General features: G+C 41.3%; 1 protein-coding gene across 1 annotated transcript in view; it reads right to left on the reverse strand.

Annotated features, from left to right (window-relative positions):
• The window catches only part of arfgef1 (ADP-ribosylation factor guanine nucleotide-exchange factor 1 (brefeldin A-inhibited)), a 23,729-nt gene extending 13,256 nt beyond the window's left edge, over window positions 1-10,473 (reverse strand). The window contains exons 1-10 of the mRNA XM_026364137.1: window positions 9,910-10,473; window positions 9,179-9,304; window positions 8,088-8,335; window positions 7,701-7,834; window positions 5,215-5,449; window positions 4,271-4,370; window positions 3,760-3,899; window positions 3,518-3,626; window positions 423-624; window positions 211-322 (exon numbers count right to left, since the gene is read on the reverse strand). Of these exons, the coding sequence (XP_026219922.1) occupies window positions 211-322; window positions 423-624; window positions 3,518-3,626; window positions 3,760-3,899; window positions 4,271-4,370; window positions 5,215-5,449; window positions 7,701-7,834; window positions 8,088-8,335; window positions 9,179-9,304; window positions 9,910-10,429 (1,926 nt within the window). The 5' untranslated portion in view covers window positions 10,430-10,473. The remainder of the gene's footprint in view (window positions 1-210; window positions 323-422; window positions 625-3,517; window positions 3,627-3,759; window positions 3,900-4,270; window positions 4,371-5,214; window positions 5,450-7,700; window positions 7,835-8,087; window positions 8,336-9,178; window positions 9,305-9,909) is intronic.
• Between the last annotated feature and the right edge of the window lie 590 nt (window positions 10,474-11,063).

The following is an 11,063-nucleotide window of genomic DNA, read 5'->3' on the forward strand; positions in this document are numbered from 1 at the left end:
GCAGAGCTTACCCCTCAACATTTACCCTGTATATAGGACTCTGGAGTACAGTGGCTGAGCGGCTGTCAGATTATTGTGTGGATTTTGGACAGGATGACAGTCTGAGACTAAAATGCTTTTTTTTTTTTGTGGGAGCAGCCTAGCACTTGGCTTTAGCTGAGAAATCAAACTGAAATACAGTTATACAGTACTAATATAGTGACTCGTTACCGAATCAAGTCTCTCCTCCTGGTGCAAGAACTGTGCAAGGTCTTCTGAGGTTGTACCCAGCATGCCTTGCTCTTGAAGGTACTGGATTCCTCTCTTTGGTTTCTTGTTAAACCTGTGGAGAATTCAGATACACAAACCTCATTGTAGCCACTGCCATATCATAAAATCATTAGGATAAATGGAACGATTTACATGAGTGTAGAGGAACTTACAGGTCGATGCCCTGCTCAATGATCTCCTTTTGCTGTTTAAGGACTTCAAACTGCTCAGGGTTGTCAGTACCTGACATCTGGGTGCTGTAGCTGCCGATGCCAGATGAGGCTGTGGAGTCCAGAGAGTTAATGCTCCCATAGCGGTTTATGGTCTCAGGAGCCTTGGTCTCTGTGCTCTCCTGCTCCAATGGTTTCTCTTGGCCTGAGGATTAAAAAGTAACAACAACAACAACAACAAGATGCAACATCAGATCACACAGAAAGGATGACAGATGAGTGGAAACTATTTATTATACGTATTTCTATTGGTGTACTGGAAGAAGCAACCCCATAATAAGCATAACAAAGGTGAGAGTTTTAAGGCTGAGTTGGTGCCAACTCTGTCATTGGCACAAACTCCTGGAAGCTTAAAAGCATGAGCTACCTTAAAGCCAGTACTGCGGGAGAGAGACTGAGACAGTAATTGAATTCGGAAACTGTCACACAAAACGGCCTTGAGGCCTGATTGTTGTTGGCAGGGAGGGTATTCACACCGGTGCTACTCACATGCACACATCACTGCAGCCCATCAAACTCCAGGCAACACTTATTCACACAGACACACAGAACAGTTGCAAAGGTGGGTTATCTAAAAACCCCCAGGCAGTTAAAGAGAAAGCAGTCAGACCTCCGAGGCCAAGAAAGGTGGTTAACGTTGTACTAAACCCTGGTGTCTGATTACCCATCAGAAATTCTTTTAATCATTCTGGGAGGTGCCACAGTAATATGAGCTTCTAATAAGGAAGGTGCTTACAGAGGAAGAAGGAACAAGAGGGAGGAATACTTCAGAAATACACTGCTCAAAATAATTAAGGGAACACTTAAATCACACATCAGATTATTTATTATCAAGTTTAAACTCTTCACTACTGAACATTTTAGAATATATATATATAACATATAAATATAAAACACAGGCTCATCCACATCTGTTGCATTTCATCAGAAGTGTCTATGTTATCAATGCGCCTGTATGCACTCTCAACAATGTCTGGGCATGCTCCTGAAGAGTCAGCGGATCCTGGGGTTCTCTTCCTGTAACATTATTCTGAGAAATTAATCGTGGTACCTCACAGCAATCAGGGTACCAGTAGTAATGAAAGTGGAGGTCTGTCCACCCCAGGCCATCACTGTCCTTCCACCAAACCAGTCATGCTCAGTGATGTTACAGTGAGCATGACGTTTGTCACCTGCTCAGCATAAATGTCCAGTGTCAATGGACCTGCTGGGTTGTTGCCTGTCTACGGCTCTGTCCAGACCTCTGGTGTAACAGTCAGGCTCCTGTTATCTTCTCCATGCTCTTGAGATTGTGCTGGGAGTCACAGCAACCTTTTTGCAACTGCACACATGGATGCACCATCTTGGAGTAACTGAACCACCTGTGCGGCCTAATCAGGTTGCACAGGTAGGTCAGTACTGCCTCGTGTTACCAGTAGTGACAAGGACACTAGCGAAAAAAACAAAACCCGAGCAGAATCAGTCAGGAAGAAAGAGGAGAGAGCTTTTGTCAGTGGCACCTGACATGTAAAACTATTCCCTTTGTGGGGGTGGTCATGCTTTTGCCTCTCCACTGCACTTCTTATCACTTTCACTTGCACAAAAGCAGGTGACACTGATTCCCAATCACTAGTGCTTCCTACATAGACAGAGTGGTAACCCTGACGTTTCACTGACTGGGTGTTATACAGTGATCATTAAGTGTTCCTTTAATTTATTTAAGCGGTGAATATTGTATGGTATAAGATTAAAAAGCAGCATTTGACTCTTTAAGTCACATGTTTCTAACATGAGTGCAAGTAAATTCAAACACGATTTTAGTGACAGTCTATGGAGGGGGGGGGGGGCTATAGCACAAACAACACGTTATATGATGTAAGACTAGTACAAAATGATCTAAAGCTACAGATACAAAAGGCTTCAACTCCAACAAAACCACACATAGCAAACACTTGATGCTCATTTACCATTACCTGCTCTCGCTTTGAAATCATCCAAAAAGGGGAGAAAATGACACAAGAACAGTTGAAAAAATGGAGATGCACATGTGCTGTCATTTTGTATAATATTAACCTATTCAGTGCTTTGTAATGCACGGCAAATGTATCCATACAGCAACCCAAAGTGATCAAAAACCATAAAGCACATCTGTGCATAAGAAAGCAAAGAGTTTTAGGCTGAAATCCACATGGACAGCAGAGCAAACTTTTACATTTTAAATTCAAATTGTGGCCTCTAAGCTTCTCCAAGATTATTAATAAGTCCTGGAAGGATAATAAGTGAACAAAACTGCCTCTGCTGGTTAGTCTTGTCATCTTTGCCCAAGGCTAGCCTGTGGTTAGCTCCAGGGGCTTGTGGGAAATCCTTTTAGCTCTTTAACACCATTGCTCCTTTCACCTCCTCCTTGAGTTCACCCCTTGGTAACAGAACAGTAGAAATCCTCTATGAGCAGAAGACTGGAGCTGCTCTTATACACGAGATATGCTCTGTGTGTTACAGACAGGGTTTTCACCATGCTCCAGTCTAAGGTAACACTCTGTTAAAGACTAAATCTTCTGGATTAGCCAGTACACCATGGCCTCTAAGCTTCAGCATCTCACTCCTCCTCTGGAAATGTTTGCTCGCTCTCTCTCAGAGCAGTAGTTTGTCTGATAAATGTAACTGTCCATCCAATAACTGATATAACTAACCCCATTTACTGTAACCTTAGTAGTGCTACTAAAAGCAGGCTGATCAGAGCAAAGACTAGTCACAATCTCAACTGTGACACATGTGCACTGTAATATTCATCATTTTATACAATATATAACCAAACTCTCTCAAATCCCCTCTGGGATTAACTAAAGACTTTATTCCTTCAACCAAGTGTAGTTAGTTGACCTTAACTAAAGACAAACATGAAATCTGGCACTGATGTGTCTACAGAGTAAATATTTGATCTGTGTGCAGAATTAAAATAAAGAGAAAGGGCATTTGCTTGTCCTGTATTGAGTGCAGGTGCGATGGCTGCCACACAGTCTTGATACATTATGTTCAGTTTCAATGCTACAGTGTCTTACCAAGGCTGGTCTGGGAGTTAGGGTTGACATATTGATCTTTACTCCACTCTACCATACATTTCAGGATGGACACAAGACATTCAAGGCCTTTTTTTCTCAGAGTCAGCTCCTGGAAAACGATACAAAAAATATATCATCCTAACGTCTTAAAGGATGTTGCAACTGTAATAACATAACATTGCATTAACTGTAATACAACATGAAATAAAATATTGGGAAATAAGGTGAAAAAAAAAAATCACCTGTAGTGGTGTTGTGCCAAGCTCATGGCCCCCACGACCCTGTGCAATTTTTGAGAGGTCGTTGACCAAGCGCTCAAATATGTTAGCAGCATTCAAATCACAGTCATAGTTCACGTAGATGTCCACCACACTCTGGGCATCTGAGAAAGACAGACGCGACAGTGATGAAGTGAAAATTAAACTAAATGAATTTAATTAAACTAAAATTAAACTAATACTGATTGTGTACACAACATATACTGAGTCTAACACATGCACCTGGGTAATTATAACCTCTCTCAAAGGTTAATTACAACCATTCAATTATGTGAATCCTTACAAAAATGATGATCTGATTAAATACAATTAGCTAACACGTATTTCGCATCAAGTTTATATGTACAAGACGCTCCTCTTCCACACCTTTATTACTCATTATAATTCATTTAAACTCACTATCTTGTACCAATAATGTCTAAATCCCATAAAGAATCAACATTAAAAGAGCTCATAAAAGGCCTGAGACACAAACCTGCACATATTCTAGTTAGGGTTTGTATGACCATCCACTTGTGGTCATAGGAGCTTGTGGATGTCTCAAGAATGTAGAGGAAAATCTCCTTAAAAAACACCTGCAGAGAAAGGCAGTGTAACGTGAGAACAACCAGAAAAACAAGACTCGATCATCTCTGGAAGAAGGTGGAGATCATGAAACTTTAAACCAACTCTGGTTGAACAATCAGCTGTAGGCAACAGATCAAAGGTAAAACTGTAGGTAAACTGCACCAAGCCGGATGAATGTCACAGTTCTTTGTTAGAAACCACATCTCCCAAACATGATTTGTGTCAGTTACCTGCTGCAGTAAGTGAAGATTGTCAGTATTAAAATAAACAGTATGTGCTATTTTTTCTTTTAAAAGAACATATGCTTATATGTGTATTTTGTATACTGTGTAAACTGTGAACATGAACACTTTTTGGAAATTAATATTTAAAGGAGATATTAAATTAATGAGATTGTGCTGTAATTACTGTGTTGCAATTAATATTTTTGGGCCCAGCTTCCCTTAATATTCCCACTTGACTCATTAATTTCTTGTGTTTCTCAGAAAGACTGTGGGAAAAAAGGAAAGCTGACAGTATGAAGGTGTGATAGCAAGTTTATAAGGTTTTCCCATCAGACAATGTCGCAATCAAACCAAGTAGGACAAAATAAGAGTGAACACATCATCTCAGCATGTTGCTGAGAAAGAACAGCAGTGGGTAATAATTGTCAGAAGGTAAGTGTGAGCTTTGTTGTAAGGGCACCACCATGTCACACTGAAGTCTGAAAACCCATGAAAAAGGTAAATGTATTCTAGTTATAGCATGTTATGGTCTATTTCTGTCATTACCTTTGCAACTGAGGTGTGTCGGGCTGGGAAAAAAACCTGAAATTTTCTTGACAAGCAAAAGATGTGCTAGAGAATCTGTTACCTCGATTTGCATCTTGAGGTGCGTCTTGAAGTGGGAGAGCAGAGTGAGGAAAATGGAGAGTGAGAGCTCAAAGACCTCAGGCACAGAGGAGACACCATTCTTGGACAGGGCCACACACAGGTACTGCTTGATGGCATTGATAAACATCTCATTTGTCTTGAAGATGGGCCCAGCATTCTGCAGGATGGACAGCAGCAGCTGCAGGGACAAGACCTTTGATCGCAGTTCATGGGACCTGAAGCAGGGCGGGAGAAAAGAGCAGCGATTTCAAGCAGCATCAGAAATATGAGAGCAGAACTTTATCAGTAAAGTTATATAGTGTACTGATGACATTAAAATACTATAAGAAGAGTGGAATGACTATGCATTTGTGTATTTATGTGTATTAGTGCATCAAGTGAAGGCCTGTGTCTGTATCTCTATCTCTTATATTCCATAGTTTAGCCTAAGCCATTGAGAATGAAGCTGGCTGCTGTATAAAACAACTTCTATCATCATTAACATTTCAGACATACATTCAGCGATTAAAAGAAAAAAAAAGTCTCAATAAAACCAAGTACTTCTACTTGAAATGATCTGTCCTTCAAGTAAGGTTACAAACAAAGAGCAGAATTTAATTCACACTGATCCAACATCATACTGTATCTCTCTCCATCAGGCAGCTAAAATCTTCAACAGCCTTCAGAGAAATCCTAGGGCAACCAAATCAAAGCTCCTCTGCATGTAGAGCCTCAGCTTGTCTGGACTGTTTATCTCCAGCAGCAGGACAGAGAAAATGTAGTTCAAAATAACATCATTTCAGCTCATTTGTATGCTGAGAGTAGCTGCTTCTATGCAATTCTACCAGCAGACAAAGTAGAATTCATGTGGTAAAACAAAAATGCCTAAAACTAAAGCAAGACAAACAGAACTACTTGACTCATGTTCAAGAAATGATTGAAAATATACACTGACCATCCAGAAAAAAGTCCAGATTTACCCTGTTCCAGGGTGATGTGCACATCAAGGTAAGAAGAGAGGCAGGTGAAGAGATGCACCCATCATGCCTAGTATCTACTGTACAAGCCTGTGGGGGCAGTGCTATGATCTGGGGTTGCTGCAGTTGGTCAGGTCTAGGTTCAGCAACGTTATGTGACCAAAGAATGAGTTCAGCTGACTACCTGAATATACTGAATGACCAGGTTATTCCATCTATGAATTTTTTCTTCTCTGATGGCACAGGCATAATCCAAGACGACAAGCACCAGTGAACCCACTGAACCAGTCACTATCCACAGTTCATCCCACCTTAGATTACTTTATGCAGATGACATTTTACTAGAGGATTTCATGCTATTTTTCCACATATTGTGGGGGCTACAAGTATCTAGAAATCAAAGTATCTAGTCAATCTATGTTTGACATATTCTTGTTTTTCCCAGCAGTGTTTATGTTTATGTATAGTCCTCCGATTCCAGGGCACCATAAAGTTTGGCACACAATGCACAATGCTTGCTCAGGTGTATGTAAATGAAGGGGTTGTGGCAGTGGAATAAGGGTCATGTTGAAAGATAAAAATCAATATTAACTTAGTTAGTGCTGATCTGCTCAAGCTCAAATTAATATCTCAAAACTCATTTGCCTGCACACAACACAGACTATGGACCTCACTCACCAACTGTTCTTAAGAAGTTTCTTCTTAAAAAGACTGAAGCAGTTTCTATAGATTTTTTAATGTGGGATTTGAATCTTGGCACTTATACACAAATGAGTGCTGACATAACAAATGTCTATTACATCGAAGTACAGTTGTAAAATACTAAAAGGTTTTAAATTTCAAGAACACCACCATGAGACGACTTCCCTTTCAGCCAACAGGATCCAAACTGACCCACTTTTGGTACCAGACTGCAGACTCGCTCAACTCAGATAATTCTCCGTAAGCCTATCCTTCAGAGGACAAGCAGTATATCGTCCCTTTTGCACTACTGAAGATTTTCTTTCATTTGGAGTCCAGTTCTTCACTGTCTTTAGGTTTTGATCGGCTGTTCATGACTTTTCTAGCGTTCCTTCTCAAGTTCTGTGTAAGATTCATGTGTGTGCACGCGAGCCGGAAGTCTCATACCCACTGATGTGGTGTTTACCTACACTAAACTGCTAAACAAATAGATCCTGTATAAATGTTGAAGAATTTGGTTAAAACAAAATGTATATTGTATTATTCAGTCTTCAGATATGAGCTTCTACTACTATAGTCACAATTGCACATATGTGGGAACTGAATCCAGCATGGCAAACGTATACAATAGGCAAACGTACACACACTGTCAGACTATCTTCTGTCAGTAGAATATTCTTCATATAATGTGTTCATTATGTAAAATTATGTTTCATGTTTTGTGAATAAAACACAGACCTAAGAACAGCCCATTAAATTTCAGAAAACCAAGCTTTCAAATAAACTACAACCCAGCAAACAATACTGTAATACTGGAATCCATTCTTACTTGGGATCAGGTGGTCCATCTGACAGCGGCTTCATCGACAGCTTGCAGAGTGAGCGAAAGACAAGGAAGGCATCTTTCTGAAGGATGTGGGAGAATTTAGCACTTGGCGGCTGGCCCGGCGCAGCTCCTGATTCCTACAGAGAATCACAAACCAGGAAAATCAGTGTGCACCTAGCAACCTCTTCTTTCCCCAAGTCTCACATCCCACAGCCTTCTTAACGTAAACAGCACGGTTATAAGCGTCAACAAAATATTGCATCATATAGATATAATTTTGAATTTTTAACAACACTGATGAACTGAAAAGAATAAAAAATATGACAAAAATGTATTGTTCTACAAATAGTTAACAATTCTTTTTTGCCAAAACTCTGCTTTGTTCTTCACCTGAGTGTCATTGGACGAGACAGACAGTCTGTCATCAGGTAGTGAGGGGGTGAAGCTGGCAGAAATTGGCGTGCCAGGGATGCCATTGGCATGAACATGCTCACTGTCGCTCCCTAGGGTGCCCTCATCATCGAGGGAGCTCTGGGTGCCCTCTGTCACTGCTTCAGCTGGCTCCGACTCTGTCGGCTCACTCTCAACACCAGACTCCTTGGTGTCAGAGCAAAGGTTTGCAGGGTCCAGGCAGTGTCCTGTGGTGATAATGGAGCAGAGAGGAGTCATATTGACGAGGGTGTCTCGATATACTCTACTCTCTTTATGTAGAAACCTAAACACTTTAAAACACCTTCTACTGATACAGAATGTTTTACTATAACAAGAGTTCATTCAACTGTCAGATGTTAATCTGGACTTTGACATGATGTTCTGGTGAACTACAAAGAGGCAGAACGACAGTGGGCACATTAGTTGCAGCATGTACTGTAGCTAGCTCCGCCATCTAAGGGAACTTTCAGGTTAAAAAGCATACCAGAGTGCCTTTCTGCCTCATGTTCCTCCTGCCTATTGTCTGTCCTGCTCAAAGGTAAAAGTGTATCTGAAAACCACAAAGCACTATTCTTTGTGGGTTACAAGTTAATAAAGCTTTTTATGCAGCCATAGAGAAATGCTGGCTTTTCTTTTACACTTTTGCACACAAAGAAAGAGTGCTGTACTTTCTTTTTGTCAGCAGCATCAAAGGAAACTTCAGGGAGCCTGACCTGACCTAAAATTATAGTATAGCTTCCTAGGAACTTAGGTTGTTATTTATTTACAGAGCACTGGGTTTAGAGCCTTTTGTGTCTCCTTTCCGACACATTTTAAATCTAGAGAAATGCTCGTTATTTATCAAGCAGAGGCACCAGCCTGAAAGAAGAGTCCAGATGTCACCTGAGGTGCAGCTTGTATAATCAACAACAAGCACCTCTGTCTTCTTTAGTGTTTTAATAATAGGAGAGGGTATTATTCAGCACACATGGCACACATTATGATTTTAAAGCACGACTAGCCACCTCTGAATAGCATACATAAACTTTTAAAAACACAGCATGTCTCACCTCCTGCAACAGTACTGACCACCTCCTGCAGAATACTCTGGACTATTTCCTGAGCTTTTTCTTCGTAGTTTGGAGTCTCCTCGTCCTCTGCCTCGCCTGCCTCTGGATGCTGCTGGGCTGCTGCATCTGAACAACACATGACACAAGCTTCAGGGAACATGGAGGGAACATGCTTATCCTTTTCATCCAACTAAATGTTCGGGATGTAATCAACACATCTATTTTGCTCTAAACACGGTGCTTTCTGAGTTACAGTGTCAGCGACAGACTGTTTTTCATCCTGCTCTTCATATTCCACACCAGTTCTCTGAGTGAATGAGCCTTTGTTGTGATGAATGCACCATCAAATGTTTCACATTAGACACTGGTTCTGGCTGCTTTATTTTGCTTGAATGAAATTGCACAAAATTCGAAAGTGGAGCTTTTATTCTGTGTATTCAAGGTGTTTGCTTGATTATGAGCAATCCTACTGCTGCAGACTGTACAACAACTAGCTCAACAGATATGTTTCAAATAAACAGCCTTAAAAACGTGAGTCTGCACAGTTATACAGTATGTGATAAACATCACTTAGAACATTGAGAACAGAGTTTTTATTTAATTTGACAGACAAAATTATAGTAATGCTATCTCACAAATATGTAAGGATAAACAATATGACAACAAGCAAGGGCATTTACTGGCATTCAGAAATACATGAGAACAAAATAAATCCCTGTAAGTTTTCTTACTCTGTGTGGCTGCAGTAGCTTGATCTGCCTCAGTCTGTTCGTTTTCAGACACGCAGAAATCAGAACCGTTTTCTGGATCTGGGCTCTCATAGACAGGGCCCTGTTCTCCTTGCTCCTCCTGCTCACTCTGTTCCTGCTGTTCCCCAGACACAGACCTGCTGCTGCCCTCTGGGGCTGGTGTCGAGGGGGTGGACGGGGTAGATGGGATGGTGATGCTGGGAGTTGAAGGTGTGACAGGCCCGTTGGCCTCCTGGCTTGGTCCCTTAACTTGGGGATGGATGTGAGTCTGGAGCTGGGGGGATTCTGGCTCAGTGTGCTGGGTCACTGGGGAGTGCTGCCGGTGTCGCTCTCGCTCCAGCTGCTTTGCTTCCTGCTGCTGTGGGAGGGGAAATGAGGGGGGTGCACACACACACACACACACACACAGACACACACACAGATAGACACAGACACACAACAAAACAAAATCAAAACAAAACACACATGCACAAACGGAGCACACGAATAACAGCAAAGGCATTCAGAGAGAACAGGCACATGCAACACACACACAAGAGAAAAAGGCAGGTTGAGAATCAAATAAACACACTTGTAAACAGAAAATACAAATTTGTACAATCTGTCTAGATTCCCTGAGGGCTCACTGAAGCCTAAAGCCGAGCTGCAATACCTCCAGAGAGCAAAAGGCAGCTATGGGACCATTTCTTTGAGATTATTGTCATATGAGGAGGGCGTCAGCATTCGTTCAATGCGTGGCCTTATGGAAATGTATATAAATACACGCTCAGCGAGAAGTAGGCCATGCTACTAAAACAGCACTGAGACAAACTTTGTGGAATCGATTCATGCTGGCTCAGGTGAACTGGGTCTATTTTAGTCCACTGGTGGCAGGAAATATTTCTTGTGGAAAATGGCTCATTCAGCCATGTCCTGGCTGATGTGTCATGGCTGACATGTGTTACCACTTCTTATAGGGAGCAGTGGAAAGTGTTGCTTTGCTTTAGCGTTGGTAGGTCATAAGCTAAAAGTGGGTCACAAGACATTTGGACACATGAATGCTGTGTTTCCATATAATACGTTGCATGTTGAAGAGTAAAGTTTGGTTTTCAGCAGCATAAAACTATCTCTACTGCTGAGTTAAAAGGAAAAACGCA

The sequence above is a fragment of the Anabas testudineus genome, chromosome 2 (genome assembly GCF_900324465.2).
Source record: "Anabas testudineus chromosome 2, fAnaTes1.2, whole genome shotgun sequence".
Lineage (NCBI taxonomy): Eukaryota > Metazoa > Chordata > Actinopteri > Anabantiformes > Anabantidae > Anabas > Anabas testudineus.